Source organism: Staurois parvus, unplaced genomic scaffold (assembly GCF_062004578.1).
Source record: "Staurois parvus isolate SC_StPar_1 unplaced genomic scaffold, SC_StPar_1.0 ptg000708l, whole genome shotgun sequence".
Classification (NCBI taxonomy): domain Eukaryota; kingdom Metazoa; phylum Chordata; class Amphibia; order Anura; family Ranidae; genus Staurois; species Staurois parvus.
Genome location: NW_028318504.1, coordinates 5,796,060 through 5,815,269, shown reverse-complemented (window position 1 = coordinate 5,815,269; position 19,210 = coordinate 5,796,060). Strand labels below are relative to the sequence as shown.

Genomic DNA, 19,210 nt, shown 5'->3' with positions numbered 1-19,210 from the left:
ATGAAAAGAAGAATGAAAAGAAGAAGAAGAATGAAAAGAAGAATGAAAAGAAGAATGAAAAGAAGAATGAGAAGAATGAAAAGAAGAAGAAGAATGAACAGAAGAATGAAAAGAAGAAGAAGAAGAAGAATGAAAAGAAGAAGAAGAAGAATGAAAAGAAGAATGAAAAGAAGAATGAGAAGAATGAAAAGAAGAATGAAAAGAAGAATGAGAAGAATGAAAAGAAGAATGAAAAGAAGAAGAAGAATGAAAAGAAGAAGAATGAGAAGAAGAATGAGAAGAATGAAAAGAAGAAGAAGAAGAATGAAAAGAAGAAGAAGAATGAAAAGAAGAATGAAAAGAAGAAGAAGATGAATGAAAAGAAGAATGAGAAGAATGAAAAGAAGAATGAAAAGAAGAAGAAGAAGAATGAAAAGAAGAAGAAGAATGAAAAGAAGAAGAAGAAGAATGAAAAGAAGAAGAAGAATGAAAAGAAGAAGAAGAAGAATGAAAAGAAGAATGAACAATATTACTATATCAGTCTCTAATGGATGCTGGAGAGTTAAACCCCCTAACACCTGCTGTGCCCATTATGAGGGATTCCCACCATCCCTGTGCTGAGGTTCTGGGTATGCACACCTGCTGTGCCCATTATGAGGGGTTCCCACCATCCCTGTGCTGAGGTTCCAGGTCTGCACACCTGCTGCGCCCATTATGAGAAGTTCCCACCATCCCTGTGCTGAGTTCCTGGGTCTGTACACCTGCTCTGCCCATTAGGAGGAGTTCCCACCATCCCTGTGCTAAATTCCTGGGTCTGTACAACTGCTGTTCCCATTATGAGGGGTTTCTACCATCCCTGTGCTGAGGTCCCAGGTCTGCACACCTGCTGCGCCCATTACTAGGGGTTCCCACCATCCCTGTGCTGAGGTTCTGGGTATGCACACCTGCTGTGCCCATTATGAGGGGTTCCCACCATCCCTGTGCTGAGGTTCCAGGTCTGCACACCTGCTGTGCCCATTATGAGAAGTTCCCACCATCCCTGTGCTGAGTTCCTGGGTCTGTACACCTGCTCTGCCCATTAGGAGGAGTTCCCACCATCCCTGTGCTAAATTCCTGGGTCTGTACACCTGCTGTTCCCATTATGAGGGGTTTCTACCATCCCTGTGCTGAGGTCCCAGGTCTGCACACCTGCTGCGCCCATTACTAGGGGTTCCCACCATCCCTGTGCTGAGGTTCTGGGTATGCACACCTGCTGTGCCCATTATGAGGGGTTCCTACCATCCATGTGCTGAGATTCCGGGTCTGCCCACCTGCTTTACCCATTATTAGGGGTTCCCACTGTCCCTGTGTTGAATTCCTGGGTCTGTATGTACACCTGCTGTGTCCATTGTGAGGGATTCCCACCATTCCTGCACTGAGTACCTGAGTCTGTACACCTGCCAAAAGAAAGTTTCAGGATTTTGAAGGAGCAAAATACAGTAATACTGGAACAAAAATGAGCTGCGTGGTGGAGTTGCCAGAAGAAGAAGAAGAAGAAAAGAAGAAGAAGAAGAATTAAAAGAAGAATGAAAAGAAGAATGAAAAGAAGAAGGAAAAGAAGAATGAAAAGAAGAAGAAGAAGAAGAAGAAGAATGAAACGAAGAAGAAGAAGAATGAAAAGAAGAAGAATGAAAAGAAGAATGAGAAGAATGAAAAGAAGAAGAAGAAGAATGAAAAGAAGAATGAAAAGAAGAAGAAGAATGAAAAGAAGAAGAAGAAGAATGAAAAGAAGAATGAGAAGAATGAAAAGAAGAATGAAACGAAGAAGAAGAATGAAAAGAAGAATGAGAAGAAGAATGAAAAGAAGAATGAGAAGAAGAATGAGAAGAATGAAAAGAAGAAGAAGAAGAATGAAAAGAAGAAGAATGAAAAGAAGAATGAAAAGAAGAAGAAGAAGAATGAAAAGAAGAAGAAGAAGAAGAATGAAAAGAAGAATGAAAAGAAGAATGAGAAGAATGAAAAGAAGAAGAAGAAGAATGAAAAGAAGACTGAGAAGAATGAAAAGAAGAATGAGAAGAATGAAAAGAAGAATGAGAAGAATGAAAAGAAGAATGAGAAGAATGAAAAGAAGAAGAAGAAGAATGAAAAGAAGAATGAAAAGAAGAAGAAGAATGAAAAGAAGAAGAAGAATGAAAAGAAGAATGAAAAGAAGAATGAGAAGAATGAAAAGAAGAATGAGAAGAAGAATGAGAAGAATGAAAAGAAAAATGAGAAGAATGAAAAATGAAATTTAAATGCCCTTGGAGTCTGCTGGGGAAGAGAAATAATACTGTCAGTCAGTATGACATGCAGATGAGTGCCGTCGATCTTAGAATCACCGCACACTTCACTCATTTGGGCAGTCACGGGGCACGACGAAGAAGAAGAAGAGGAAGAAGAAGAAGAATGAAAAGAAGAAGAATGAAAAGAAGAAGAAGAAGAATGAAAAGAAGAAGAAGAATGAAAAGAAGAATGAAAAGAAGAAGAAGAAAAATGAAAAGAAGAAGAAGAAGAAGGAAAAGAAGAATGAGAAGAATGAAAAGAAGAAGAAGAAGAATGAAAAGAAGAATGAAAAGAAGAAGAAGAAGAATGAAAAGAAGAATGAAAAGAAGAAGAATGAAAAGAAGAAGAATGAAAAGAAGAAGAAGAATGAAAAGAAGAAGAAGAAGAATGAAAAGAAGAATGAAAAGAAGAAGAAGAAGAATGAAAAGAAGAATGAAAAGAAGAAGAATGAAAAGAAGAAGAAGAAGAATGAAAAGAAGAATGAAAAGAAGAATGAGAAGAATGAAAAGAAGAATGAAAAGAAGAATGAGAAGAAGAATGAAAAGAAGAAGAAGAAGAATGAAAAGAAGAATGAGAAGAAGAATGAAAAGAAGAATGAAAAGAAGAATGAGAAGAATGAAAAGAAGAAGTATTCCAGTACAGCAAAAAGTGTATCTGCAGAGAGCTCCGCTATTTCTGACAGTTCTCTGACAGTTCCTTCACATTTACAGCGGTTGAAACATTGTATCTGTTTCCGAATAAAAACATCTGTATCCTAAATGGAAACAAATAGATACAATGTTTCAACCGCTGTAAATGTGAAGGAACTGTCAGAGAACTGTCAGAAATAGCGGAGCTCTCTGCAGGGACACTTTTTGCCGGCTGATCGGGAAAAATCCGATTCGCGCACCCGAAGTTGGCTAATATTCGGATTCGGCACGAATCGAATTTTTCCTGAAATTCGAAACGAATTCCACTTCGCCTGGTTCGATTCGCTCATCTCTAATGGTGATGTAGCTGGGGGAGATGTTGCATATATATATATATATATATATATATATATACTAATATATATACTATTTTGGTTACATATGCAGGTGCCATGCTAGTCAATGGTTGTGTTTTATAGCCCAATACAAGTCTATAGATTGCCTCATTAGGGTTCTTCCCTTGTTCACTTTGTAAGAAAAGTTGCAATTTGCAAAAACATTTTCCCTAGAGCTCCATGAATGTGAAATTTCACTTTTCACTTTCACTTTCAGATCATTGACCTGTTGCATAACCCAAGTACGCTTAAACTTGAGGTCACAAACTGATTTCCGGACACTCTCCTTCAGAATTTTTTGGTGCAGAATTCATGGTTCCATCAATTATGGCAAGTCATCCAGGTCCTGAAGCTGCAAGGCAGACCCAGACCATCACACCACCACCGCCATGTTTGACTGTTGGTGAGATGTTCTTTTTATGAAACGCTGTGTAATGCTATTTTTACGCCAGATGTAATGAGATGCACACCTTCCAAAAAGCTAAACTTTTATCTTGGGGATAATCAACATGTTTTTTTGGCAAACGTGAGACAAGCTTTTGTGTTCTTTTTGGTCAGCAGTGGCTTTTTCCTCCCATTGGCTTTCCAATGGATGCCATTGTTGAATCATGAACACTGACCTTGAATGAGCAAGTGAGGCCTGCAGTTTTTTAAATGTTGTTCTGGGTTCTTTAATGACCTGCTGGATGAGTGATTGTTGTGCTCTTGGAGTAATTTTGGTAGGCTGGCCACTCCTGGGTAGGTTCACCACTCTCCAAGTTTTCTCTATTTGTGCATAATGGCTCTCACAGTGGTTTTCTGGAGTACCAAAGCCTTAGAAATGGCTTTGTAACCCTTTCCAGACTGATACATGTCAATTACTTTGTTTCTCTTTTGTTCTTAAATTCCTTTAGATCATGGCATGACATTTTGCTTTTTGAGATATTTTAGCATGCTTCACTTTGTCAGGCAGCTTCTATTTAACTGATCTCTTGATTCAACAGGTCTGGCAGTAATCAGGCCTGGGTGTGGCAAGTAAGCTGTAACTCAGCTTTCCAAACAATGTGGTTAATCACAGTTCATTTATGATTTAACAAGGGCAGGGGCAATTACTTTTTCACTTAGGGCGAGGAAGGTTTGGGCAGCATTTTTTACCTTAATAAATGAAATCATCATTCAAAAGCTGCATTTTGCATTTACTTGGGTTATCTTTGTGCAATATTAAAATTTTGTTTTGCTGATCTGAATCATTTAAGTGTGACAAATATGCGGAAAATAAACACAGGAAGGGGGCATATACTTTTTCACAGCACTGTATTGATCTTTAGTAAATCAACTCCACTTATATCCTATCCCAACAGTTGTTAAAGGATAGCGCCGAGTTATATCGCTGTAAAGGACGATGGGAGGTACTGTAAGTATAAAGCTTACATTAGACTTATCTCCATGCTGCCTTTTCCCTGTTAGGGGTCTCCAAAAACACAACTGTCATGCCATGCCTGTAATGCCATTATCTACAGCTTCTAAAAATTCTAGTTCCCTAGGTGTCATTCTTATCATCTAGCATCTCTGATGCAGAGCCAATATGTATCTAGTGAAATCAGAACTCTTGATCTGCATGCTCATTACTGGTCAGTGATTCACTGAGCAGTGAAATCAGAGGACAGTCATGGCGTATAGGCAACTTGCCTTTTCTGACATCCTAGATGAGAGCAATAATGGATGCACAGATACTGTTGCCATGAAAAGTTCCCTTTAAGAGCTGTAGTGAGATACAAACCTGTACAGTACTGGAGAGTTATTCAAGACATTGATATGAATTTGAATTGATTATCAATTTGAATATGAATAGCAACTTTGAGGGATTACCAACACTGTAATACAGTTCATGTGATTCCTCCTGGGACCAGAGATTGTTCATATATTATCATCAACATAATAGTGTGTGGGGATAGGCAAATCCTATGAGAATTGAGTCATTAATAAGTATCAAACAAATGATTTTTAAGACTTTTAATGACTGTATGGTTTTATCCAAGAAACTCCAAAACATCACAGAAAGGGTCAGTCTTGTGTATCTGGATAAATTTATTGATTAAATAATAATGACACATACCTGTGGACACAAACTGTCAATCTGAGTGGCTGCCATTCGAACCAATTTCACACCATCTTCATTATTGGAAATTGAGCAAGCCAGATTGGCCACCTGAAGAAACAGGACAGGGCAGAGGAATTATTAAAATGCTTGATTTTGAAATTTAAATTTGTCATTAACACTGTTTTCTATAAAATTCATTATTGATATTATATAAAGACAAAGATGTAAGGCCACCATGAGCATAACAAAAGGAATAGCAAGGGCAATGTAACAGGCCATAAGTCTGTTTACAACCATTATACACTTTGACATGATGCAGCAATTTTCCTGTCATGGCATCTTTTAGGTGAAACCAAGGTTCATCAAGATTACAACATGAAAAATACAGAACAGCCTTTTCCGACCAGGTGGAACCTTAAAGTTCCTTCAGTAAATGCTAGGAGTTCTTTAAATAGTGGTTTCTTACACTGGCTCTCCTACTACACGATGCCTACTTAATTTTAGCACCCACATAAGGCAGGAACTTTCCCAGTGACCACCAATGCAAGGAGGAAATTGTTTACTGCCTACCAATGTAAGGAGGAAATTATTTTCTGACCACCAGTGTAGGGAGACAGTTCTTCACTGACCACCAGTGTAAGGGGGCAATTCTTCACTAACCACCAATGTAAGGGGGGAATTATTCACTGACTATCAAGGTAAAGAGGCATTTCTTCAAGGAACATCAACGAAAGGGGGTACTTTACCACTGGCCACCAATGTAACGAGGCATTTCTCCACTGAGCACCAATGTAAGGAGCCACTATTCCACTGATAACCACTGTAGAGGAGCACTTTTCTCTGACAGTCAATATAAATTCCACCTTCTGCATTTTTTTCTGGCCATTAAAGTGCATGCATGAGCAAATAAAAATTTATCCAGCACATCTCTGCAATAAATTCAAAATCTACCATGTTTGTTGCTTTCATAAGGTGGTAAATACATAAAAAAATACCTGTTTTTCTGCCAGAGATCTAGTGAGCTCACTGTTTGAACTCACAATGCTGCCTTTGTTGAACTGAAATCCCAAGCAGTGTTCTCATCCCTGCCAAGTGTTCTACTTAGGCACTAGAGAAACACCCACTATGCTATAGAGACGGGGAGAATGGAAAGGTGAAATAGGCAGGACTGGCAACACTGCTGGGGATTTTAGTGCAGCAGAAGCTGAGTTGTCAGTTAAAAAATGATTTGGAGATCACTGAATTTCTGGCGGTATCAACAGGTATTTCTCTGCATTGGTAGTTTCATTTCATGATTATTACTGAAAATAATTGTTTCATTGATCAGGAAGGTAGCGTAAAAAAATTATCCATCTGCTTCTTAAATGCATTATTTACACAACCATGCTTTTAAAATTGTATCCAAACAATGTCAGCAAATTACAGAGTCTATCATCCATTTTACAGATTTTCCTAGACAGGAGAGGTCTACCAATGTAGAGGTTGGAGAGGGGAGAGACATCAGAAGAGAAAAAGAAGAAATGAGAAGGATCGGTTAGCTGAATCCGGAGATCTCAGGAATTGGGGTTAAAATTATAAATGGATGAAAAGGTCAAGTATCAAGTTTGTCTTTAATGAGTTGTTATTAATTTGCATCATAACATACAGTATAGAACTCTAAAGGACAAAAAAGAGGAAATGGACTTTTGAAGAGTACTTGAACACTACCCAAGTAGACCAAGTGTTGATGATACGAGCTGTCGTATATAAAAATAAATTATCCACATATTTTAGATATACAGTACAAGGTGATGTGCCTAGCCCATTAATTACTTTCTACATCAAGCCATAAAATTTACACACATCATTGCAAAGATCCTATGTGATTTTTATCTTTGGCTGATGTATTTTGTGAGAGCCTGAAGGAGGTCACTAATTGGCAAGAATGGCACAGCCACCAGGATTTTCATGATTTGTAATCTCTGAGTGAACATCTCAGTTTAGGTATGAGATGGTGACCCTGGATAGTGGCAGCCTATATTTTTTTTTAAGGAAAAACTGATGAAAACATTGTCATCATTTTTAACTTTCTGAGAAGTAATTAAAAATAAAAACAAGTTAAGGTACTACAAGCTACTCTTACCTCAGCTGAGGGTGGGGAGGATAAAAAAATGAAATCCAAAATAAAAATAAAAAGGTATAGCCTTTTAGTGCCTAGAAACAAGGCTTTGCTGATTAAAAGAATAAGAAAATATGTCTACAGAGTTGAGTCTTTCCCAGGTCTATTCTTTGGAGGTAGCTAGTGTTGCTATCGTTCTGGGTTCCTTCCAAAATAGGACAGTATTTTTTTTTTTTTTTTGAAACAGAAGATTTTAAGAACAAATTCAGGCCATCTTGTTAAAGCTGCTGAACTTTTAGGTGCAGTAACATAATGTCAGGAATGGACTTGCCAATAATGATGGGACTCACCTGCCTTGTGGGCTGCAGTACCAGGACTGGCCAGCGGGTGCTCTCAGCAATCAGAGACTCAACCTTGCAGTCAGCCAAAACACCTGAGGCTGATTGCAGGTGTATTTAAGGGATGGCCAGACCTGCAGTCTAGGCCTTGGTGTGTGTTTTTCCATGGGCCCCTGTATCTTGTTACCTGCATTCCTGTTCCTGTTCCTGTCTGACTGATTTGTTGCCGACCCTGCCTGATCCGGACCTCTGCTGACTTCTCCTGTTTGATCCCTGGCTTGTGACCCCAACCATTCTCTGCCTGACCCCCTGTACCTACCTGCCCGTTAGTTGCTGTACCGGGCTCGTGACCTGACTACTCTCTGCCTGCTCCTCCTGTTCCTACCTGCCCGATTGTTATTGACCCGGCCCGCCTGGCGACGCTTGCATTGTATGTATTGTTATCTGTGGGTGGTTTGGTTTGGTTCGTTTGCACTGTGTTATGTTTTCGTATTGCACTGCGCTTATGTATTGTTAGTATTAATAAATTATATTGTTTATAACATATCTGAAGCCTGCGTTTCCCTGCGTCAGTTCACATACCTCTGGTCATACCCGGAGCCCTGACACATAAATATCCCAAACATATAAGCAAGAATCACTGAGCAAAATATTAAAGGGGACTACTGTGGACAACATATGTAGGTTCCCCCTTCGAAAATATCAGTTGTCTGGTTTTTATGTTTATTATTGGCCTCAGTAACCATTTTGCCAGATCACCAGCTTCAGAACTGAACTGGATGATGAAGGTAAGTAAGTAGCATGCTTTGGTTCTACAATGCTGACTTTATTCATTGCATGTGTGTTCCAGGCCAGTGATTCAGGGCTGGACAACTAGCTTGTTCAGAATGAAGTCAGCAATGGCAGCCTTTGTGTGTATTTTGGTACAGGTTTGCTCTATGGTTATACCTGGGTCAGTACAGGAATTGTTACACGGTATCCATTTCAGCTATAGTTTGTGTAGGCATCTAAAGTGAAGTGGACCTTTAGGCACTGATATTTGTGCTGCTCATTTACTATTCTCTAACTGCTAAGTTTTGCAGCAAGGGTTAAAACACATTGTGTTGGAAATATCTAGGAGAGTCAGGCCACTGCTCTCACACATCTGGTGGTATGCCTCTCCAAGAGTGTGGCAAGCCCAACTCTTGCTCCATGAGTAGTGTTGTTGATTGGGCACATTGTGCAGGCAGCTGGATCCTGAATAAATCTTCGTTGCAGGGCTGCCCTATCCTCTTCCTGACTCTGAACTTCCAGGGCTGCAATCAGAGCCAGTGCTAGACTATTTTGTGCCAAAGGCAAGACCAGCTACTTGCACCCCCCCCCCCCCAAAAAAAAAAAACCAGCAGAAAATATTAAATCAACAAAACAGGAAGCTGCTACATTTCTTTTAATTTGCAAAAATAAGTGCCATAAGATGTCACCAGCACCAATATTAAAGACAATATATATATATTAACCAAATATAAATAAACTGTATTAGCCAATCAGATAGAGAAAAAAAAAAGAGAGAGAGAGTTACAAAACTCCACAGTGATCAGCAGCCGCCAGCTGGCTTGCAGTAAGGGACTGAGTCTGAGAGTAATACTGAAAGGAGCAGCAATTCAGCTGCTACACTGGCCCCAGATACCCGGCATATACCTCTGTGTTTTCTTCCTCCTTCTCTGCCACCCCTCCCCTCAGCTGAAGGATCATTCATGATGTGGCAGCATCCCACACGATCAATCAGCACCCGTTCCCCTCACTCTAACCATCATTCACCCCCCTCCTCCTCTTGCAACCTGTTTCCTTATGATACACATTGGGCCTCGATCATCCTACTCACATAGGGTTAACCCTGCAACCAGAGTACACTCTCGCCTATTGATTGGCTCCAGCTGTGTAGAAGAAGGTGGAGCCAGCGCTGGACACGACCCATTCGGTCACTTGCCAACTCCCTGTTACAGTTGGAGGATTGTGTGTGCCAGTGTGTGTACCGGAGATATACGGACCGATACTCCAATCAGGGACTGCTGATAGCTCGGTGTCCTGGGCTAATGTCATCACTTCCCATCCTAGGAATACTGTCATATATATAAATATAAATATATATATAGCAAATGGCCACGTGTGTGGACAGGCTGTGAGACAATTGTGCAGAGTAAAGATGCCATCATTCCCTGTGTATGAGGAGAGGGGAACTCTGCAAAGAAATGAAGAATTATTACAAGAGGTCCGTAGGCTACACAGAGAAAGCACCGGCCTGTGCTGCAACCAGCAACACCTAGGTGGCAGTGCGCCCTAGGCAGTTGCCTAGTTTGCCTTGTGAAAGCATGGCTGTGGTTGCAATCGTTAACATCTTCAGGTCTTCTGGCAGAACAACAGTACAGAGGGTCTGATGGGGGCCCTCCCCTTTTTCCTCCTCCTTCATTTAGAAAACTTCTGTTATTGACTACTCTGCTTGTAACATGATCTGTGAATGGGGGAGAGTCTGATCAGTCTCTCCCCAATCACCAACAATGCTACAAGCAGTGTAAGCAATGAAAGAACTTCTCTCAATGGAGGAAGAGGAAGGAGGGGGTGCGTCTGCACTATTTATCCTTCTATTCTGCCTACAGACCAGGGGCGAACTGACCATTTGGGAACTCGGGCACTGCCCGAGGGCCCGGGGTCAGTAGGGGGCCCCATGAGATGCCCCTGGTACCTTTCATAGGCTTTTTTGGGAGTGGTTTGAGTGTAGGCAAGGACACAGGGGCCTCATGATCCCCTATTGCCCGGGGGCCCCATGAGTTGTCAGTCCACCCCTGCTACAGACTTAAAGTTTTTAACTTTTGCAGCTTTGGAAGTTCAGGGGCAGGAAGAGGACAGGTCATCCCTTCAGTGAAGATTTCTCCAGGATCCAGTTGCCTGTACAATGTGGGACATCATTTCAGTTTTGTGATGTGCCTAAAGCTGTAGCTAAACTTCAGCTTTAAGACTTTTATCAAATGCTTTCAGAATGGAAAACAACTGGCAGAAAGAAGTTCTAATCAAATTTAATGTCAAAAAGCTGCAAAATTAGAGAACATTAGTAATAGGGAAAGCACTACATGTCCTTGGCTGCCACTTAAGCAACAAAAGTCTTATTAGTTGTAATGTAACATGTATTCATTCAGATGATTAATATGTTCCCAACATGAATGTAAAACAAACCCTAAGACTCCAATACTCATCTCTAGAGGATACAGGAAAGCTTAGTTAACCTGATCCTTTTGTACGTCAAGTTATACACTTTATAATGATGTAGGTGTTTTACAGAGCTGCACAAAGACATTTCCCAGAAATTACTTCCAAGAGAAAATTGACATTTTTCTGCTGAACTCCAGGTAAACAGCTCAATACATAAATTGAATGCATATACAAGTGCTGCTTTACCTGCTAAATGATTTTATCTTATACACGCAGTCCTGAAATTTAAGGCCAGTGTTGGTGTGCTTTAGGCTGGAAATCCAGCATGCTTTTGACATCAGCTTGAGAGTGAGCCTGAGATCATTCAGAATTCATTGAGAGGTGCATTGACCTGAACTTGACTTGTTTCAAGCTGCTTTTGCCATCCCATAAAATTCTAGCTGTCAAAAGCCAGTTTACACAAGCCCCTACACAGTGCTGCTAATCGGCCTGATGATAAGGGATAAGTTTGGGTATGGTCCAAACTTGGCTTCGGACCGAAGCTATCACTGCCTACCTACTCTGCCCAGCCAACTTTAGCCAGGGTGAACCATGCCCCATAGCTGCACGTACTCAAAGGGAAGGGATGCGTTTGATATCATTGACATGGTCATATCAGGTCAATGATGTTACAATCATTCCCACCCCTATTTAGATATTCAGCTGTGGGGTAGGGAATGCCATGGCCATGGTTGATAGGGCGGCAGTAGGAGGAAGTGACAGCTTCATTCTGGGTTTGGTCTGATCCCAAGTTCAAAAATAATGAGTAAGAGCTCTTTTACATGGACACAGGGGAGGACTGACAACTCATGAGGCCCCCGGGCAATAGGGGATCATGGGGCCCCTGTGTCCTTGCCCAAACTCAAAAAAGCCTATGAAAAAGTGCCCGAGTTTCCAAATGGTCAGTCCGCCCCTGCACGAACAGTTTTTCCCGCGGACCTGATCGGATGGACCATGAATTCCAATGGACCAGGGGGTGAAAATGAACTTGTGTCCATTCACACCCACCTACCTCTGGGCCTGATCGTCCCTGCTAAAGAAAAAAAAGTGAGAGGACTGCATCCTCTTCCATTTAAGCAGATTGGAGGCAGCCAGGTCTAAGCAGAGAGTTACTCTCGGCCTCCTGTAGAGCAGAGCGGGGACTGTCTGTGTCTACTCTGCTGAAACTGAGCAGAAACAGACCTGTCATCTGTGAGTGCATCCTCTGCCGATCAGAATGCAAAGTGCCCTTGTTAAGGGGCCCATGAGGGGCTGATTTTTGAAACAAGAATAGGTCCTAGATAGTTGAAAGGAGCTTTCATAGATGAGGGGTATACTTACTTCTCTTTCAACCCATGTCTCCTAGCTTCTCCCTCTTCAAGTGCCCTATATCAGATCCTTCAGCACTTCTGGCAAGCTGTGGTTGCAGACTCTGACCCCTACATCACTGGAGATTCCTGTAGTAGTGTGGGTGTGGGGGGGGCCAGGGGCGGACTGACAACTCATGGGCCCCCGGGCAATAGAGGATCATAGGGCTCCTGTGTCCTTGCCCAAACTCAAAAAAGCCTATGAAAAGGTACCAGGGGCATCTCATGGGGCCCCCTACTGACCCCGGGCCCTCGGGCAGTGCCCGAGTTTCTAAATGGTCAGTCCGCCCCTGGGGGGGGGGGGCTGATAAATGAAACCCCAATGTACCATGAAGGACATTGTCAAAAACTTAGAATTTTCAAATGCTGAAGAGTGTGATGGAGGCTGAAACACTGCAGTGAAGTGAAGATAGGAGACGCGGGACACCATAGAGGTAAAAATATTCTCATTTCTCTTGCAGGGGCTTGCAATTATGATTTTTTTGTGGTGAAGGGGGGCAGTGTCACTTTATTTATGCCCTTATCATTAACTGAAATTTACTTTCAGGAAATGAAAACTCTCCATATCCTTCATCTCTACAGATGAGTCACCTCTCTAACCACATCTGTCAGCACGTTTCTTGCAGAACACTTGTATGGAGGATTACAAGAAGATGATACCATATCAAATGCATATATATAACTATATATATATATATATATATATATATTAATTGCAACACTAACAAGTGTGATTTCTTTTATCTGCTAACATCTGTTTTAATTACAGATGCCATGCCTTTATCTCTCATCTTGAAAAAAGCAGCATATGATTTATACCTCATGCAAACATGTCAGCTCTCCCTCAAGTATAAGGATATCCCTCTATAAAAAGTAAGGCAGTGTACCAGCCACTGAAACCTTACTGGCAAACTTAGATTTAAATGGCATCAGAAACAGGCTTTGCCATTCACATCTGCATAGGAAACGAGTGATCCATTTTTAAATAGCATGTTTGAGTATTCATGATGCCCCGCAGCTGAGATACCAGTTGGAGATGATTCATGAATGAGTTGAAATGCCCTCGTCTTTGCAATTTTCTCCTGGTCTCCCCTCGCGGTATTAATCTGTTCCCTTGTCTTGTGTACATCACTGGATAAGCCCCAATCCATCTGCTCTTCTCAGGGTCCATTCCACTTCACAGCAATTTAGGACGTGGCTTGCATGCATCACTGTGTCAAACTTTACCAGAGCAAAAGCCATCCTGGGCTTTGGAGAATCTTTGGGGCATACTCCAAGTCAAGATTCACTCTTAATGTAATTATTTTCAGTTCAGGGGGAAGTAAATGACTTTTAGTCTGTTTATTAACAGCCTTTGGAGCCGGATGTCAATTTTTTTCCATCAAATTATTCTTTACTCTTTTATTCTTTGCTGGTGCATCAGCATTCTTGATATAACATGTAAATACGGAGGGCACAACTTCTAGGCAACAAACATAGCTGCTGAACCCCAATATACAGTATGTTAGCTGTGTGCTCAGGTTAAAGCAAAACTGTTAAAAGTTAAAATTAAAGTGTTTTTCAATCCTTACATAGACCCAGTGAAGTGACAGGCCTCAGGTGATACACAGGGATCAAACAAATCCTCCTACATATGTTGTACCCCTTTATTTGTAGTCTTCTCTTCTCTACTTCCATTCAAAGTACTGACATTACATAGGATCTCTCAGCCCTTAAAATCAGGATGGGGGGACCAGAAGTTACATCAGTGAGGAGAGCTCTGAGACCTGATTGGAGGGAAGAGACCCACCCCCTTCACACAGCTCACAGGAACACAGATGAGGCTATCAATAGCAGTATGTTGCCCCCCCCCCCCCCCCGTCACCATTTTTCTCTTGGTGTCAGGAAAGCTTGTCAGAAATGATTCATGCTGATAGCAGAGAAAGGAGGCAGAGGAGAGAAATAACATTGAGTGCTCTGGATTGGGACAAGCACACAATATAGAGGAATATACTTTGTTTATATTCCATGTCAGAGGTTTACAACCATTTTAGGAAAGCAGCTTCTACTGCCCAGATAGTAATTATTTTCTGAAATTATTTCCCAAAGGTTTGATCAAATGTCCTATTTTTTTTTCTTTTCTCTTCTCCTGGTTCTTACCTTTGGAGCGATTGGAACTAAAGCACATTTCAGTTTTCTACATGTTTTCATTATGTTTTTTAATGTCTAAATGAAGCCATGTTTTTTTCTGTTTTACAGTGCCTTGAAAAATTATTCCTACCCCTTGAAATGTTCCACATTTTGTCATGTAACAGGAAAATATGTAAATGTGTTTTATTGGGATTTGATGTGATAGACCAACACAAAGTGGCACATAATTGTGAAGTGGAAAGAAAATGATAAATGGTTTTCAAAATGTTATACACATAAATATCTGAAAAGTGTGGGGTGCATTTTTATTCAGCCTCCCGGAGTCAATACTTTGTAGAACCACCTTTCACTGCAATTACAGCTGCAAGTCTTTTTGGGCATGTCTCTACCAGCTTTGCACCTGTCCATCTTTGCCCTTTCCTGCAAAATAGCTCAAGCTCTGTCAGATTGGATGGAGATCGTCTGTGAACAGCAATTTTCAAGTCTTGCCACAGATTCTCAATTGGATTTAGGTCTGGACTTTGACTGGGCCATTCTAACGCATGAATATGCTTTGATCTAAACCATTCCATTGTAACTCTGGCTGTATGTTTAGGGTTGTTGTCCTGCTGGAAGATGAATCTCCGCCCCAGTCTCAAGTCTTTTGCAGACTCTAACAGGTTTTCTTCTAAGATTGCCCAGTATTTGGCTCCATCCATCTTCCCATCAACTCTGACTAGCTTCCCTGTCCCTGCTGAAGAAAAACATCTTCACAACGTGATGCTGCCACCACCATGTTTCACGGTGGGGATGGTGTGTTCAGGGTGATATGCAGTGTTAGTTTTCTACCACACATAATGTTTTGCTTTTAGGCCAAAAAGTTCAATTTTGATCTCATCTGACCAGAGCCCCTTCTTCCACATGACTTCTCGCAAACTGAAATGGGGCTTCTTATGGGTTTCTTTCAACAATGGCTTTCTCCTTGCCACTCTTCCATAAAGGACAGATTTGTGGAGTGCACAACTAATAGTTGTCCTGTGGACAGATTCTCCCACCTGAGCTGTGGATCTCTGAAGCTCTTCCAGAGTTACCATGGGCCTCTTGGCTGCTTCTCTGATTAATCCTTGTCCATCCTGTCAGTTTAGGTGTACGGCCATGTCTTGGTAGGTTTGCAGTTGTGCCATACTCCTTCCATTTTCAGATGGTGGATTGAACAGTGCTCCATGAGATGTTCAAAGCTTGGGATATTTTTTTATAACCTAACCCTGCTTTAGACTTTTCCACAACTTTATCTCTGACCTGTCAGGTGTGTTCCTTAGCCTTCATGATGCTGTTTGTTCACTATTGTTCTCTAACAACCCTCTGAGGGCTTTACAGAACAGCTGTAGTTATACTGAGATTAAATTACACTCAGGTGGACTCTATTTACTAATTAGGTGATGTCTGAGAGCAATTGGTTCCACTAGATTATAGTTAGGGGTATCAGAGTAAAGGGGGCTGAATACAAATCCATGCCACACTTTTCTGACATTTATTTGTAAAAAATTTTGAAAACCATTAATCATTTTCCTTCCACTTTACAATTATGTGCCACTTTGTGTTGGTCTATCAGATAAAATCCCCAACAAATACATTTATGTATTTAGTTGTATAGTTGTAACATGACAAAATGTGGAACATTTCAAGGTGTATGAATAAGGCAGCAAGGTACCAAGGGACATGTAAACCTTAGAAATGGAGGAGAAGCCCCGAGAGATTTAGGAGGACATGGGGCTGTTGGAGTCATTTCAAAACCACCACTACCTATCACACAGTAGTACATGAACAGCCTAGACCCCCTGACTGAATGATTAGACATATATTGTCTAATATAAGACATATATAAGACATGCTATATTAGAAAATACCCGGTTTATCGAAGATGTTTTTGATTCACAGTTGGATGGGCTGAAAGTTTGCAGCATAATGCGTCATCTGAGTTTTTGACCCACATTTTGCCCCATTGATTGACCATATGCATAGCTAAATGAAGACTTTCCTGGCTCGGCTCCTACATAAGGATATGATCTATTTACCCACAATTATCCATTCCCCCCTTCCCTCCTCCCCCTTCCCCATTTATATTTTTTTTTTCCTTTCTCTCTCTTCTCTCCCCCCCACTCCACCACTCCACATTCCTTTCTCTAACTGTCCTATTCCTTCGGATTTATCTTTATTCTTCTTCTTGTATACACTCTCCTCAGTCACTTAGCCCCAACAGAATATAGCATTTATTCTCTTACAGGAGCAACTACTGCTATGTAACTCACACATTCTTGATCCGGATGCACAAAACAGAACATACATGCCTTTCAAGGCTACCCTTACCCAACACTTTACACTCTCTCAACATAAGAGCTCACTATTACATGGGTCAGTATCCATTATTATATATATTACTTTATCTAATATACTCTTTATATCTGCAGATATGTAATATGCACTTGTCCTAATGTATTGTCCTACTATGAGTGCACTGTAGTCTACATCTATGGCTCGTCTGCGCAACGGGAGGCTATTTACTGTGTCTATGCTCGCATTGCGATCCGTAGTTGTATATGCCTTGGTATGCCTTTTTTCTTCTAATAAAATAATTTTTGGAAATAACAAAACACCAAAAAAAAAAAAAAAGAAATGGAGGAGAAGCTGCAAAGCATGCAGGGAACCAAGGAAGTTGTGGAAAGAGAAAGTACAGCAGACAGGCAGGATATGAAGGAAAAGTAAGCTTATATTGGATCATCAAAAATAACCATTGTTATTACAAGGCTGATATTATAAAATTAAAGTGCATGCTGTGATCATAGAACTCCTGTTAAGTGGTTGTAAAGGGTGAAGGTTTTTTATTCTATTCTATAAAAAAAACCTTTAGTGTGCAGCTCCCCCACAGCCCCTTAGCTGAGCCCAATCTTCTTTCGGGGCTGTGCATGGGAGTCTTGGCTCTTGTGGGTCTCTCCCCTGAGACACAGCAGTGGGAGCGGGGGTCAGGACTAAACCATGTATTTTGTGTCTCATAGACACACAGAGCTGGTTCGGGAGTGAGCATGCGTGGGCAAGCTGCTTGTGATGGGGGCACTTGGCAAAGGTGAGGGGACCTGAGAAAAGGAGGATCGGGGCTTCACTGTGAAAAACCATTACACAGAGCAGGTAAGTATAACATGTTTGTTGTTGTAAATAAAAAATTAACCTTTAGAACAACTTTAAAATAGTTAACCCACCAAAAATTGATATTTCATTGCTTTGTAGATGCTGGAATGCTGGACCAACTGATCTTCTATATTTCTTTGGTACTTTAGTGATGAGATCTCTGTGTTGATCTCCTTGGTCTGCACACCTGCTGAACCAATTATGAGGGATTACTACTCTCCCCGTTTGCTATATGTATTTCATTTATATAGAATATAAAAGAAAGCGTGAAACTAGCCTAAACTGAAAGTGGACCACTGGACACACCAGACACAGCAGCCACCAGACTCTACCCATCTTTTGCTACATGACCTTTCATTTGATGGTGCCTGCATAGTTCCAGTGCTCACACCACATGGCAGAGTCAGGGGAAATGGTCTGTAAGGGTGGTATCTGACCACCAAAGTAAAAGGGGGGGGTCATTCTTCCCACTAGCAACCACTGTAAGGAGCATTTTTCCCATTGGCCACCAATAAACTGGTCTTAGCAGGAGTTCCCTTAGACCTGATTAATTTTAAGGGTTCCTCTGGAGAAGGGCAGCATTCATCAATGATGTTAATACCATTCCTTGGTATACAGATGACCAAGTCACTAATGGGAATTTTTAGCTATGTATAAGAGGGTAATTCCTCCCAATGACCACAAGTGTAGGGTGAATTCTTCACACTGACTATCACACTAATGTATCCTGAGTTGTAGTACTATTTAGCAGGCGTTCCATGAGATTGGAAAGTTATTTTGAGGGTTCCTCTGTGTTGCAAAGGCTGAGAAAGACTGCTTTAATCACAGAGCTATGGGAGCCTGGACAATTAGGACTTCTGTCAAAAAGAAAGTTTGGAATGATGTAGTTCTTTGCAAATTTCATAAGAAAACAAAGGCTTGAGTTGGAAATAAAAATATCAAGTGCCAAGAAATAAATGGACATACAGTATAAATATAAAGCTGAAACATAAAAGTCAATGCGGTATTATGGCCCATGCAATGCAAGAATGCGATCCGTACTTTCGGGTTTTATTCTCTCTGAGATGGTGACCTGAGTGAAAGAGATGCTTCTTAGGCCTTAAAATGGACCATTCATCTTGTTTTTTGTGAGAGGTCGGCCGTGGAATAGGAAATAGCGTAATAGTTCTGTAATAGTTTTATTGCCCTTTTAAGATACCTATCACACTGATGTGAAATGTGCAATTCTCCTGAAAAAACGTGTTTTATTTCCTAACAATATGGCTATAGGATTTCTCTCCATTCTCTGTGTGCATTCATCATGCTGGATGCTGGCACGCTGAGCTCTAAGGATGTGCTGCTGAGGACCTGTCAGTGGCGGACAGCCGTGCTGCCATTTTCTAGGAACCATTCCCATGTAGACTATTATTTATTTATCCATTTATTTTCTGTATTCATAGAACAGTGATATGAACTTGTAATAGTCTGCTCAGGCACTGTGGAAGGTTACACGTGTCCCATATCCCTTTTTTTTTTTTGCTAGCTGGGGAT

At 41.0% G+C, this 19,210-nt stretch overlaps 1 protein-coding gene across 2 annotated transcripts in view; it reads right to left on the bottom strand.

Moving 5' to 3' along the window:
- Window positions 1-19,210, bottom strand: part of LOC149445821 (catenin alpha-2) — an 845,912-nt gene that overhangs the window by 336,397 nt on the left and 490,305 nt on the right. For both annotated transcript variants that reach the window (XM_089653358.1, XM_089653359.1), the window contains exon 3: window positions 5,400-5,492. In XM_089653358.1, the coding sequence (XP_089509484.1) occupies window positions 5,400-5,492 (93 nt within the window). The remainder of the gene's footprint in view (window positions 1-5,399; window positions 5,493-19,210) is intronic.